This window comes from Meles meles, chromosome 19, assembly GCF_922984935.1.
Source record: "Meles meles chromosome 19, mMelMel3.1 paternal haplotype, whole genome shotgun sequence".
NCBI classification, from domain to species: domain Eukaryota; kingdom Metazoa; phylum Chordata; class Mammalia; order Carnivora; family Mustelidae; genus Meles; species Meles meles.
The window spans coordinates 57,642,206-57,658,074 of NC_060084.1; the positions used below are offsets into that span (position 1 = coordinate 57,642,206).

The 15,869-nt window shown below is 39.0% G+C and overlaps 1 protein-coding gene across 4 annotated transcripts in view; it reads left to right on the forward strand.

Moving 5' to 3' along the window:
* The window catches only part of ZNF667 (zinc finger protein 667), a 46,024-nt gene extending 36,184 nt beyond the window's left edge, over positions 1-9,840 (forward strand). For all 4 annotated transcript variants that reach the window (XM_045987584.1, XM_045987583.1, XM_045987582.1 and 1 more), the window contains exon 5: positions 6,898-9,840. In XM_045987584.1, the coding sequence (XP_045843540.1) occupies positions 6,898-8,477 (1,580 nt within the window). In that variant the 3' untranslated portion in view covers positions 8,478-9,840. The remainder of the gene's footprint in view (positions 1-6,897) is intronic.
* Positions 9,841-15,869: the final 6,029 nt, after the last annotated feature.

Genomic DNA, 15,869 nt, shown 5'->3' on the forward strand with positions numbered 1-15,869 from the left:
TCAATAATTTTAGGTCTTACATTTAGGTCTTTAATCTTTTTTGAGTTAATTTTTGTATAAGGTGTAAGGTAAGGGTCCAATCCAAGATCATTCTTTTGCATATAAATAATCCAGTTTTCTCAACACTGTTTGTAGAAGAGACTGTCCTTTCCTCATCTTGGCTCCCTTGTTGAAAATCATTTGACTAGATATGCAAGAGTATATTTCGTGGCTTTCTATTCTGTTCTCTTGGTATCTTTTTTCCACTACCCCACTGTCTTAATAACTGTTGCTTTGTAGCAACATCTGTGTGTCAAAAGAAACAGTCAGTAGTGTCCAACTGACTGAGCCACCCAGGAACCCCAAAGTTCTCTTTTATTTTCATTTAGTTCAAAATATTTAAAAATTTCTTTTGTGATTTTATGTGTTGTTTTGAAATACATTATTTAATCTTGATGTAGTTAGGGATTTTCTAGTGATCTTTCTGTTACTGATACCTAGTTTTAATTTCCCTGTGGTCTGAGAGCATTACGTCATTTCTGTTATTTGTTAAGGTATGTTTTAAGGCTCAGAGTGTGATCCATCTTGTTGAATGTTCTCTGTGAGCTTGAGAATAATGTGACTTCTCCTATTCTTGCATGAAGTGGTCTACGGATGCCACTTATATCCAGTTGAATGAAGGTATGATTGAGTTCCCTAATTGATTTTCTGCTTACTCGATCTGTTCATTTATGAGAGAGGGGTATTGAAGTCTCTTAACTATGATAGAGTGATATTTTGTTGTTTGGCATATACCCGTTAAGAATTGTTATGTCTTCTGAAGAACTGATTCCTTTGTCATTATATAATGCCCCCTCTTTGTCCATGATATCTTTCAGTGCTTTTAAGTCTTGTCTGTCCAAAATTAATATAGCTACTCCCGCTGTCTTTTGATTTGTGTTAGCATGGTATATTTTTCTCCAGTCATTTACTTTCATTATGTGTCTTTATATCTAAAGTGAGGTTTTTGTTTTTTTTTTAATTTTATTTTTTTATTAACATATAATGTATTATTAGCCCAGGGATACAGGTCTGTGAATTGCCAGGTTTACACACTTGATAGCACTCACCATAGCACATACCTTCCCTAGTGTCCATAACCCAACCACCCTCACTGTAGCCCCCTTCCCCCGGCAACCCTCAGTTTGTTTTGTGAGATTAAGAGTCTCTTACGGTTTGTCTCCCTCCCCATCCCATCTTACTTCATTTATTCCTCTCCTGTCCCCCAAGCCCCCCACATTGCCTCTCAACTTCCCCATATCAGGGAGGTCATATGATAATTGTCTTTCTCTGATTGACTTATTGCCCTAACCACAATACCTTCTAGTTCCATCCACGTCGTCGCAAATGGTAAGGTTTCATTTCTTTTGATGGCTGCATAGTATTCCATTGTGTATATATACCACATCTTCTTTATCCATTCATCTGTTGATGGACATCTATGTTCTTTCCATAGTTTGGCTATTGTGGACATTGCTGCTGTGAACGTTCGGGTGCATGTGCCCCTTCGGATAATTACATTTGTATCTTTAGGGTAAATACCTAGTAGTGCGATTGCTGGGTCATAGGGTAGCTCTATTTTCAGCTTTTTGAGGAACCTCCATGCTGTTTTCCAGAGTGGCTGCACCAGCTTGCATTCCCACCAACAGTGTAGGAGGGTTCCCCTTTCTCCAGATCCTCACCAGCATCTCTCATTTCCTGATTTGTTAATTTTAGCCATTCTGACTGGTGTGAGGTGATATCTCATTGTGGTTTTGATTTGTATTTCCCTGATACCAAGTGATGTGGAGCACTTTTTCATGTGTCTGTTGGCCATCTGGATGTCTTCTTTGCAGAAATGTCTGTTCTTGTTCTCTGCCCATTTCTTGATTGGATTATTTGTTCTTTGGGTGTTGAGTTTGATAAGTTCCTTATAGATTTTGGATACTAGCCCTTTATCTGATATGTCGTTTACAAATATCTTCTCCCATTCTGTCAGTTGTCTTTTGGTTTTGTTAACTGTTTCCTTCGCTGTGCAGAAGCTTTTGATCTTGATGAAGTCCCAATAATTCATTTTTGTCCTTGCTTCCCTTGCCTTTGGCGATCTTCCTAGGAAGAAGTTGCTGAGCTGAGATTGACGAGGTTGCTGCCTGTGTTCTCCTCAAGGATTTTGATGGATTCCTTTCTCACATTGAAGTCCTTCATCCATTTCGAGTCTATTTTTGTGTGTGGTATAGGAAATGGTCCAGTTTCATTTTTCTGCATGTGGCTGTCCAATTTTCCCAACACAATTTGTTGAAGAGACTGTCTTTTTTCCATTAGACTTTCTTTCCTGCCTTGTCGAAGATTAGTTGACCATAGAGTTGAGGATCTATTTCTGGACTTTCTTTTTTGTTCCATTGATCCATGTGTCTGTTTTTGTGCCAGTACCATACTGTCATGATGACAGCTTTGTAATAGAGCTTGAAGTCTGGAATTGTGATGCCACCAACTTCGGCTTTCTTTTTCAACATTCCTCTGGCTATTCAAGGTCTTTTTTGGTTCCATATACATTTTAGGATTATTTGTCCATTTCTTTGAAAAAAAATGGATGGTATTTTGATAGGGATTGCATTAACATGTAGATTGCTTTAGGTAGCTTAGACATTTTCACAATATTTGTTCTTCCAATCCATGAGCATAGAACATTTTTCCATTTCTTTGTGTCTTCCTCAATTTCTTTCATGAGTACTTTATAGTTTTCTGAGTATAGGTTCTTTGCCTTTTTGGTGTTTTTGTTTTTGTTTTGTTTTTTTAAGATTTTGTTTATTTATTTGACAGAGATCACAAGTAGGCAGAGAGGCAGGCAGATAAGGGTAGGAAGTGGGCTCCCTGCTGAGCAGAGAGCCTGATGCGGGGCTTGATCCCAGGACCCGGGGACTATGACCTGAGCGGAAGGCAGAAGCTTTAACCTACTGAGCCACCCAGGTGCTCCTAGTTCTTTGCCTCTTTGGTTAGGTTTGTTCCTAGGTATCTTACGGTTTTGAGTGCAATTGTAAATGGGATGGACTCTTCAATTTATCTTTCTTCTGTCTTGCTGTTGGTATATAGAAATGCAACTGATTTCTGTGCATTGGTATTATATCCTGACACTTTACTGAATTCCTGTACAAGTTCTAGCAGATTTGGATTCTTTGCTGATTTGGATGTCTTTAATTTCTTTTTGTTCTCTGATTGCTGAGGCTAGGACTTCTAGTACTATGTTGAATAGCAGTGGTGATAATGGACATCCCTGCCGTGTTTCTGACCTTAGCGGAAAAACTCTGTTTTTCTCCATTGAGAATGATTTTCGCTGTGGGTTTTCCATAGATGGCTTTGATGATATTGAGGTATGTACCCTCTGTCCCTACACTTTGAATAGTTTTGATCAAGAAAGGATGCTGTACTTTGTCAAAAGCTTTTTCAGCATCTATTGAGAGTATCATATGGTTCTTGTTCTTTCTTTTATTAATGTATTGTGTCACATTGATTTGCAGATGTTGAACCAACCTTGTAGCCCTGGAAAAATCCCACTTTGTCATGGTGAATAATGGTTTTTATGTACTGTTGGATCATACTGACTAGTACTTTGGTGAAAATTTTCACATCTGTGTTCATCAAGGATATTGGTCTGTAATTCTCTTTTTTGAGAGAATTACTTCTTTGTCTGGTTTTGGGATCAAAGTGATGCTGGCCTCATAAAATGAGTTTGGAAATTTTCCTTCCATTTCTATATCTTTTGGAACAGTTTCAGGAGAATAGGAATTAATTCTTTATTTTATTAAAGATTTTATTTATTTATTTGACAGACAGATCACAAGTAGGCAGAGAGGCAGACAGAGAGAGAGGGGAAGGGAAGCAGGCTCCCTGCTGAGCAGAGAGCCTAATGTGGGTCTTAATCCCAGGACCCTGGGATCATGACCTGAGCCGAAGGCAGAGGCTTTAACCCACTGAGACACCCAGGTGCTCCAGGAATTAATTCTTCTTTAAATGTTTAGAAGAATTCCCCTGGGAAGCCGTCGGCCCTGGGCTCTTGTTTGTTGGAAGATTTTTGATGACTGCTTCTATCTCCTTACTGGGTATGGAGCAGTTCAGGTTTTCCATTTCTTCCTGGTTCAGTTTTGGCAGTTTATGTGTCTCTAGGAATGCATCCGTTTCTTCCAGATTATCAAATTTGCTGGCGTATAATTGCTCATAATATGTTCTTATAGTTGTTTGTATTTCTCTGGTGTTGGTTGTGATCTCTCCTCTTTCATTCATGATTTTATTTATTTGGGTCTTTCTCTTTTCTTCTTGATAAGTGTGGCCAGGGGTTTATCAATCTCATTAATTCTTTCAAAGAACCAGCTCCTAGTTTCGTTGATTTGTTCATTGTTTTTTTTGTTTGTTTGTTTCTATTTCATTTATTTCTGCTCTGATCTTTATTATTTCTCCTGCTGGGTTTAGGCTTTCTTTTTTGCTCTTTCTCCAGCTCCTTTAGGTGTAGGGTTAGGTTGTGTATTTGAGACGTTTCTTGTTTCTTGAGAAAGGCTTGTATCACTATATATTTTCCTCTCAGGACTGCCTTTGCTGTGTCCGACAGATTTTGAACCGTTGTTGTTTTCATTATCATTTGTTTCCATGAATTTTTTCAATTCTTCTTTAAGTTCTTGGTTGACCCATTCATTTTTTTTTTTTTTTAATATTTTATTTATTTGACAGAGATCACAAGTAGGCAGAGAGGCAGGCAGAGAGCCCGATGCGGGACTCGATCCCAGGACCCTGGAATCATGACCCAAGCCGAAGGCGGAGACTTTAACCCACTGAGCCACCCAGGCGCCCCCTTTTCTCTTTTTTTTTTATCCTGGCATTCTCATAACCCATTTGTTAACCTTTTTTTGTAGTTGTCCCAAAGTCTTTGGGTAGTCTGGGTTTTTGGTTTGTTTTTGTTTTTTTTTTTTAAAGATTTTATTTATTTATTTGAGAGAGAGGCAGTGAGAGAGAGCATGAGTGAGGAGAAGGTCAGAGGGAGAAGCAGACTCCCTGTGGTACTGGGAGCCCGATGTGGGACTCGATCCCGGGACTCCAGGATCATGACCCGAGCTGAAGGCAGTCGTCCAACCAACTGAGCCACCCATTCGTCCCGGTTTGTTTTTGTTTTTGTTTTTTCCAGTCTTTATTTACTTTGCTTTCTGGTTTTTAAGGATTCTGTTGATAAGTTAGCTCACAGAATCTTTCTTTAGGTATGTTGAATCTACTAATAAGCCCATCCAAGCATTCTTTTTTTCTATTGTAGTGTTTTTGATCGGTATTATTTTGCTTTGATTCTTAGCATTTCCATCTCTTTGCCCACATTGCCCGTCTCTTCTAATATGCTGTATAGTTTACCCGTTAGAGTCCTTAACATATTAATCATTTTTGAATTTCTGGTCTGATATTCCAGCATCCCTGCCATACCTGAGTCTGGTTTTGATGCTTGCTCTGTCTTTTCAAATTGTGTGTTTTGCCTTTTGGTATGCCTTGTAATTTTTTTCTTAATGGCCAGGTATAAAGAACTGATGTAAACAGCCCTTTTGTGATGTTGTGGGTAAGGTGTTTTGGGATGGGAAGCATTCTGTCGTCCTAGAATTAGGGCTCAGTCTTTTAGGTGCCTTTGCCTCTCGAGTATGAATATCACAAGTTTCTCAGCCTATACCTATCCCTCCTACCCCCTAGGAGGGACAGATGGCTAGCAGCAACTGGAGTTAGAGGCAGTAGTTTGTACTTTTTCCTCTCTTACGGGTCCAAGAAGAGCTGGTTTTACAACCTGTTTAACTTTCTACTTGTTAGTTCGAAGTTGTGCTTTGCAAGCCTCTTACATGAGGAGTCGAAAATCAGAAGTCTGATTGTTTTTTGTTTTTTTGTGTTTTTTTTTAATATTTGATTTTAAGAATACATTTTTTTTTTTTAAGATTTTATTTATTTATTTGACAGACAGAGATCACAAGCAGGCAGAGAGTCAGGCAGAGAGAGAGGAAAGGAAGCAGGCTCCCTGCTGAGCAGAGAGCCGGATGTGGGGCTGGATCCCAGGACTCAGGGATCATGACCTGAGCCGAAGGCAGAGGCTTTAACCCACTGAGCCACCCAGGCACCCCTTAAGAATACATTTTAAAAATTTACAACTTCGCAAAAAATTTTACTTTATTGAGACATAATTTACATATTGTAAAATTCACCCATTTTAAGTGTATAGTTCAGTGGCAAATTTTGATAAATTTAGCAAGTTGTATAGCCATCACCATGATCTAGTTTTAGAATATTTTTGTCAACCTAATAAAACTTTTCATGTCCATTTACATTAATCCCTATTCTCACCTCCACCCCCAGGCAACTACTAGCTTACCTTCCATCTGTAGTTTATCTTCTGTCATTTTGGACATTGCAAATAATAAAAGTACATTCATCCAATGAATAACTATGGAGTTTAATGTGGTATATGGTACAAATTTATCCTACAAATAAACCTTTGATTTTCTTAATTTCAAATTGTAAGATTTCCTGAATTCTAATTATTAAATATTTCTATAAAACTCTTACGATGCCTGGGTGGCTCAGTTGGTTATGCGTCTGCTTTCGGCTCTGGTCATGATCCCAGAGTCCTAGAATTGAGACCACATCAAGCTCCTTGCTCAGCCAGGGAGCTGGCTTCTCCCTCTCCCTGCTACTCTGTATGCTTGTGAGCTCTCTCTCTCTGTCAAATAAATAAATAAAGTTTATTTAAAAAAAAAAAAAAGCCCTTACTATGTTAAAATTACAATGAGACACTAAAAAGTTACTGTCTTTGCCGTCATCATTGTTATTATGTGTTTGAGAAGTATTGGTGGTATTATCATCATTGATAATGACTGCACTGATGTCTTTCAGACTCAGGGTCTAAATGTGAGACCAAGAAGTTACATCCAAATCTGGGCAACAAATCTGGGCAAAGCATCTATCAGAAACCAGTTTCTGCTTCACAGAAGGTTCCCACTGGAAAGAGGGGCTGCAAGAAGAGTTCAGTTCTAATAAAACCCAGGAAGGTGCATTCAGGGAAGAAATCTTTAAAATGTAATGGCTGTGGGAAAACCTTTGGTCAAAGCTTATCTCTTAAACTTCATCAGAAATCTCATACTGGAGAGAAGCCTTATGAATGCAGTAATTGTAGAAAAGCTTTCAGACAGATTTCATCCCTCATTCTTCATCAGAAAATTCACAACGGAAGGAAAAGCTATGAATGTGGTAAATGTGGAGAAAGCTTCATTCAGAGAACATCTCTTATTCTACATGGGAAGGTTCATAATGGAAAGGAAATCTCTGACTGTGGGAAGGCCTTGAGTCAGTGCCCACCTCTCAGTGTGGGCCAGAAAATTAATTTTGTTGAGAACATCCACCAGTGTGGAAAGTGTGGAAAAGACTTCATTCGAATGTCATCCCTGTTACTTCATAAGAAAATTCACAGTGGAAAGAAAAGATACAAATGCAATAAATGTGGGAGAGGCTTCAATAAGAAATCAGCCCTTGTTATACATAAAAGAAATCATACTGGAGAGAAGACCCATGAAAGTGAGAAGGCCTTAAGTCAGAGTCCACAGCAGAAAAGTCACCATTTAGAGAATCCTTATAAATGCAGAGCATGTGGAAAATCTTTTAATAGGATTTCATCCATTATGCTTCATCAGAGAATTCATATGTCAAAGAAAACCTACAAATGTGATAAATGCGAGAGGGTCTTCAGGCGGTTTTCAACCCTTATTCTACATCTAAGAATTCATAACGGAGAGAAATTGTACAGATGTAGTAAATGTGAGAAGGTCTGTAATCGGCATTCATCCCTTATTCAACATCAGAAAGTTCATACAAGGAAAAAGAAACTGTTTGAATGTAAGGAATGTGGAAAGATGTTTTCTGGAACTGCCAACCTTAAAATACATCAAAACATTCATTCTGAAGAGAAACCTTTCAAATGCAATAAATGTAGTAAAGTTTTTGGCCGACAGTCATTTCTTATTGAACATCAGAGAATTCATACTGGAGAAAAACCCTATCAGTGTGAGGAATGTGGAAAAGCCTTCAGTCACCGAATATCTCTTACTCGACATAAAAGAATTCATACTGAAGATAGACCATATGAATGTGATCAGTGTGGGAAGGCTTTCAGTCAGAGCGCACACCTTGCCCAACATGAAAGAATTCACACTGGAGAAAAACCATATACATGCAAAACATGTGGGAAAGCCTTTAGCCAACGGACATCCCTTATTCTGCATGAAAGAAGTCATACTGGAGAGAAACCGTATGAATGTAATGAATGTGGGAAGGCCTTTAGCAGTGGTTCGGATCTTATTCGGCATCAGAGAAGTCATTCTTCAGAGAAACCATATGAATGCAGTAAATGTGGGAAGGCATATAGTCGGAGTTCATCCCTGATTCGACATCAGAATACACATTCTGAAGAAAAAGCCTAAGTTTGTTTTAAATATGGGAAAGCATAGAGTGAGGCCTTCAAAGTAGCAGAGACCAAGGCATTGGAAAATGCACTTGTCTATAACATAAGTTTTGTAAAAATGGGACCATTTGATGATGTGTCCCACTGTGAAAGCCAAAGAGCAGAAGTCATTGGTGACTTTGACCAGATGATTTGTGATCAGCTGAGTCAGTGACCTTATCATAGGCCCTAACTTCAAAGTAGCAAACTCATATGATTTGATCAGTCATTTTTAATGAATACCACTCTTCATGTGATAAGAATTACTGATATTTTATTTCCAGTGTAATTTAAAGCTGTTTCATTAGTCACACACAACAAAGTAGAACTACAGAGTCCATATTTGTGGATGGGCCTTTGAGCCTGATTTAAGGTCACATGAAGAATGAGTTTAAGTTTGTCTCTTAGGACTGGAGCTATCACATGTAAGAGATTTCCTGGGCAAACCAGGGTCTGCTTCCAGCTCGCAGAAAATTATGGGTGAGAGAAGAGTGAGTCTTCAGGTGGTTAAAGATAGTCCTCATAATTGTGTGAATCAGTTGAGTGATTGCCATATTATCTCCAAATGAAGATGTGTGACATTCATCGTGTGAAAAACCTGAGACAAACTGATGGGAAAAAAGAAAGCAGAGAAATGAGAAGTTAAAAGCAGGGAGAATTTATTTGTTATGTTTTACTAAAAATAAAGTTGTCTATATTTATATAAATAAACATTGGTATTTTCCTGTAACATCCCTGGAGTGTAATAAGTGATTGGTGGAAAATGAGATGCCATTCCTTGAATATGTCCTCTCAAAATGCATATGTCAAACCCCTAACCTCTAATGTGATGGTATTTTGAAATGGGACCTTTGGGAGATAATTTAGGGAATAGATGAGGTTATGCAAGTGCATCATGATAGGATCAGTGTCTTTTAAGAAAAGGATGCCAGAGATCTTGCTCTTTCTAGTTTATGAAGATACTGCAAGAAGATGGCTGTGTATAAGCCAGGAAGGTAGTCCTCACTACATCCAACCATGTGACACCCTGACCTCGGACTTTTAGCCTCCAACACTAAGATAGGTTTCTTTTGTTTAAGTTACCTCGTCTGTGGTATTTTGTTACGGCATCTGGAATGGCTAATACATGGGGGGGGGGGGAATCCCTGGATTTATGTACCAGGCTCTTTTCCTGTCTGCTAATCACCATATATAATAGCTTTCAGTCTCTGTTTCCAGCTTGTGCAAAGTATGTGAGAAATAAAATCAGTTTTTTGGTTACTGGGCTGTATATACTTGCACTGTTCTGCAAAAGCCATTTGTAAAACCACCCGTATCCTGTTAAGGTAACTGTGGAATGTATGACCACATGGCTTTGGGTCACTCTGATTCTGACCACAGCTGAGAAAATAACATCCAGATTTGCAGAGGGTAAGCATGCGTACAGGGTAACAGTTAATTTTCATTTACACTTGTCATAGTTCTGTAAAATCAGCATAAACTGTCTCTGACATTTGGAGCAAGTAGGTGAGCAGATAATATAGAAAAGGCTCATGGAGAGGCATGTCTGTTCTCCCTCCCCTTCCATGCCCTTCCCTTTGTTTAATTCTTCTGTCAGTCAGCCGTAGAGATTGATTCCAAATCATTGGTCACAAACCTAGTAAACTGATAATACAGTGTTCTTGCTTACAGACACTTAGAATTTACAAGGGAATACAGCATATTAGAATGTGGAAACATATCCAGTACACAGGTAATATAGAGAAGAAGATGGTGAACTCCAAGGTGAATAGAGAACAGGGGGACATGGTCACTTGGAGATAGTGACCATATTAAAGGAAGAATAGGACATTAAAGTTGGCAAGGCACACAAGTTGGAAGGCTGCTGAGGGCAAAGAAAGTACAGATGCACAAAATAGTCATAGAAGGTTGGAGAGTATTAAAGGAATTAGAAATTTCGGTATTTAGTACAGTGACTGGCACATAGAAAGTGGTTGGCACTTACTAGATATCGAGTTAATAAATGGATTAATGAAAATACTCTAGTATATCCTGATTTCCTCTGAGATGTAATTGACAGGGAACACTTAAACCTGCAGGTGACCCAGGTTTATTGAGATAAACCCTTGGGAAAACAGGCTCCCATTTTAAGAAATCATTAGTAATGTTTGAAGACTGCTAAACTCTGGGTAACCATAGCAACAGCCAAACTTAAACCTAGTCCAGTTCCTGTCTATATTAATGACACCCCCCCCCCATGCCACACACACAAGAAGCTTAACAGAAGAAATGACACAACCATTTCTAGGAAGTCCATTTACCTCTTTCTACTGTTCTGTGCAAGATTCCTAGCTTGGGGCCTGGAGCGGGAGGGGAGCAAAATTAAGACATGCAAAAAAAGCAAGAAGAATCTACACTCCCCACCCCCACCAAGTGAAAGAACAACCCAGAACTACTGAGAAGTACATAGGTGTTGGACTGACAGAATTTTTAATATGTTAAAGGTTCTAATAAAGTTGCACAACAGCAAATAACATGGGTCATTTGAGCAGAGAGATGAATGATGGAAATACTAAAAATGACCACAAACTGTGCCTTCAGCAGGCTTATCAATATACTTGCCACAGCCAAGGAAAGAATACGTGAACTTGAAAATCCCCCAAGCCAGAGCAACTTGGGGCGAGGGGCAAGGGGTGCAGGGAGATGACAAAAAAGAACATCCAAGGGCTGTGGGGGAAGGATCTACTGTTCCAACACATGCATAGCTGGAATCCCAGAAGGACCAGAGAAAATGGGGAAGAAATATTTGAAGATAAAATAATGACTGATGACACCAGAACATATACATAGCTCAGAGAATACCAAGAAAGATTTTTTAATTACAGAGGGATAATGGTAAGAATTACAGCAGACTTAGGGGGGAAAAAGAATTACAGTAGGGGCACCTGGGTGGCTCAGTTGGTTAAGCAGCTGCCTTCGGCTCAGGTCATGATCCTGGAGTCCTAGGATCTAGTCCCACATGGGGCTCCCCGCTCAGCAGGGAGTCAGCTGCTGTCCCTGACCTCTCCCCTCTCATTTTCTCTCTCTCAAATAAATAAAATCTTTAAAAAAATAAAAAGAATTACATAGACTTAGAAGTAATGCAAACTAGAGGACAATAATGACATTTGTAAAGTGCTGGAAGGAGAAAGCTGTCTTTATTGAAACTTCATGGAAATGTGTTTCAATTGATAGAGGAATGAAGACCTTCTCAAAAACAATACATTGCCAGAAGACCTATCTGAAATAAATGAAGTTCTTGAAGCAGAAGGAATGTGAAACCACAACAGATTCTTGGGTATACACAAAAGGAAAGAAGAGAAATAGAATAAATGAAGGTAAAATGATTTTTCTTTGCTTATGTAAATGTTCAAAAGATAACTTTAAAACTAACATGCTTTGTGTGTTTATTGCATGTAAAAATAAAATTCATGACAAGTGCAAAGGATGGGAGGGATCCCGAAACTGGGAAGGATCTTGTTAAGTGGCACATTACTTGATATTACATTCTGGTTAATTAAAGATACATGTTAACTCTAGTGTAACCACTAAAATTTTTTAAAGAGGTAAATTTGTTAATAGAATAAGGTGGAATAATGTAAAAATATTCAGTTAACCCAGTAGAAGGCAAAAAAAGAACAAAAGCCAAAGAATGAACAGAACAATTAGAAAATGGTTAAGAGGATGGATTGATTTTAATCCAAATATATATATATTTGGATTAAAATATATATATATATAAAATATCAGTTATGTGTGTGTGTGTGTGTATATTTATTTATTTACATCAAATGCAGATGGTTTAGGGGCACCTGGGTGGCTTAGTTAATCATCTGACTTTGGGTCAGGTCATGTTCCCAGAGTCATGGAATTGAGCCCTGTATTGGGTTCCCTGCTCAGCGTGGAGTGTGCTTCTCCCTCTGCCCCTTCCCCTGCTTCTGATCTCTCTTTCTCTGAAATAAATAAGTAAATAAATAAATGAAATCTTAAAAAGAAATACAGATAGTCTAAGCATACCAGTTAAGACAAGAGATTGTAAGACTGAATGGAAAAGCAGGACCCTATTGTATGCTAGCAGAAACACACTTTATACAGGCATAAATCATTAAAAGTTAACTAGTGGGGAAAAGACAGATCATGAAAACACTAATAAAAAGAAAGTTGGAATCACTATATTGGTATCAGATGAATCTGACTTTAGAATAACAAATGTAATCAGGGATAAAGAGAAACATTATATAACAAAGGAATCAATTTTCAGGTAAACAACAATCTAAATATCAAGTTGTAGAAGTACAAGTTACACAAGTGAGAAAACAGAAAGGGCAAATAGACCAATTCACTATTGGGATTTCACCATTGTCTTCAGCTATTAATAGAACAAGTAGACACAAAATCAGAATACAGAAGACCTGAACAACACAATTAACCAAGTTACCTCGTTGACATTTATAAAACACCACAAGAGCAGAATACATTGTACACATGAAGAAGTACACAAGACCACAAAACAAATTTTAAGTGTTAAAGTTATATAAAGTACATTCCCTGTCTGTTGCAGAACTAATCTAACAACAGTAAGATATCTGAAAATATTTGGGAGACTTACATTACAAATTACAGAGGCTCCTGGGTGGCTCAGTTGGTTAAGCGTCTGCCTTTGGCTGAGGTGGTGGAACAGTCCTGGAATCGAGTCCTGCATCGGGCTCCCTGCTCAGCAGGGAGTCTGCTTCTCCTTCCCTTTCTGCCTGCCAGTTCCCCTGCTTATACTCTCTCTGTCAAATAAGATATTTTTTACAAATTACATTTTAAAAATAACTTCGGGTTATCTGTTTCTTCTTGAGAAAGCTTGGTAGTTTCAAGAAATTTTCCCCATTCCCCATTTTCCCTTCACCTAAGTTGTCAAATTATTTCCATAAAGTTCGCAACATTCTCTTACCATTTCATGACTAGAATTTGTGGTGATGTCACCTTTGCCATGCCAGATAGTAATAACTTGTGTATTTTACTTATTTTTAACTTGTGTGTTTTTTTCAGCAGTCTGAATGAAGATACATTGGTTTTATTGACCTTTTTATTTCTCTGTTTCCAATCTCATTTCTGTTATTATTTCCATTTTTATGCTAACTTTGTGTTTCATTGCTCTTCATTTCCTAATTAAGGGGGAAATTAAGGTCACTTGGGGCTTTCAAAATTTTATAACTTCAGTACTATTATATTTCCTTCTAAGAACTCTTAGTTGCATCCCACACATTTTGACATGCTGTGTTCTAAATTATTCAATTTAAAATACCTCCTATTTTCCTCTTGATTTCTGTCTTGACCCAAGGGTTACCATTTAGGTCCAAACGTTTGGAGATTCTCCAAGTATGTTTCGTTTACTGATGTCTAATCCCTTCTGGTCTGGAAGCATATTTTGTGTGACCTGAGTCCTTTCAAGTTTATTGAGATACACCTTAAAGCCTGGAATATGGTCTATTTCAGTAACTATTCTGGGTGCATATGAAATTAATTTGTATTCTATTCTTGGGTGGAGGGTTTTTAAAATGATAATTATATCAAGTTGGCCGATAGTGCATTCAAGTCTTCGATATCCTTTGTGATTTTCTACTTGTTTTTATAACAGATGTGTGTCAGAATCTCTTAATATAATTTTGGGATTTGTCCATTTCTCCTTGTAATTCTGTCCATTCTTTCCCCAGGCAATTCAGGTGATTTCCCCACATGCATGCACCAGTTAGTGGTTAGGTAAAAACTAGTTTTCAAACAGATTAAAAATTCTGATGTTCTAAGGGTTTTTTTTCTCTTCAAGCTCTAAGGCACTTCATTCTAGGATCTCCAGCCACTTCAATCTCCCTGACTCCCAGATCCATCTCCTCAACTCAGACCGTAGCTGGCCACTCTGCAACTGCAAATAGTTTAGGCAGGCTTCTAAAGTCAGACTTTCGAAGTAACACTGGTTCCAGTCAAAGCGCTTGGATCTTAAATACAAGATTGTATTTATTTGAGAGAGGAGGTGGGGCAGGGAGGAGCAGAGGGAGAGGGAGAAAGAAAAGCCGACTTTGTGCGGAGTGCAGAGCCAGACACACAGCTGACTGAGCCACCCAGGCACCCTGCAGAGGGCCTTTTCTTTTTTGCCTTTCCAGATACAACACTGCTTTAGTGGGACTTAACACTTTTCAATACAGTATCCGTTTCCTCTCAGGATTCTTTTTTTTTTCAAGATTTTATTTATTTATTTGAGAGAGAGACAGTGAGAGAGAGCATGAGAAGGGAGAGGGTCAGAGGGAGAAGCAGACTCCCTCGGGAGCTGAGGGCCCACCGCGGGACTGGATCCCAGAACTCCGGGATCATGACCTGAGCCGAAGGCAGTTGCCCAACCAACTGAGCCACACAGGCGCCCTCCTCTCAGGATTCTTACCACATTTAGCAGCATTTCCTTAGGATTTTGAGGTTCAGAATTGTAGATATTTCTTCACTTCATCGAAGATGGTATTCCTGTATTTTTCTTATTCCTGTTGATTTGGTTTGAGAAAGGAGAAGTGAATAGATACATCTTGGTTGCACCTCCTCTTATTTTCAACTTGTTAGAGAGGGGGAGGGGCAGAGAGGGAGAGAATCCCGAGCAGGCTCCATGCCCAGCATGGAACTCAATCCCCCAACCCTGAGATCGTGATCTGCGCCGAAATCAGGAGTTGGACACATAACTGACTGAGCAGCCCAGGCACCCCTCCGCTTCTTTAAATTCCGAAATTAGTAAGTACATTTAGAGGGGCCTCGTAAATACGTTTGATTTTGCCTCCTTATGAGTATGTAGCACTTACAGTGGAAGGGTGGGGTGAAAATGAGGTTTCTTCACTTAAAGGCAATCCTCTGTGGATCAGGTCTTCTGTCCTTTATGGAAACAGCTTCGCTCTCTGTTGGTTGTCTCTGACACCTTCTGTGAAGGAAGCCTCCTTTGGAGGGTTTTAAAAGGGGCTCCCCTGTAGTCTTCTGGCAGGAATTGTCCAGGTGATGAGGCTCAACCACTTGTCACCCAAGCCCTGTCTCCTGCTGTTGAGGTGGCCTTTTCTAGCATGCAGCCATTTGAGGGTTACTGGCAAGATAGCTGCATTACAAGTCACAGAGCACTGAGGCCATTTGGCCCGCGGCAATTTAGTTTATCCTTGCTGCAGGGTCTGAGGCAGCACCACCTAATCAAACACTCTTTCTGCAGCAAAACATACAAATATTCACACATTTAGGTAATCGATAAATGCCCTCATGTCAGTTCAGGTCAAGTTTTTTCTTTTTATTTATTTATTTATTTATTTGACAGAGAGAGAGATCAGAAGTAGGCACAGAGGCGGGGCGG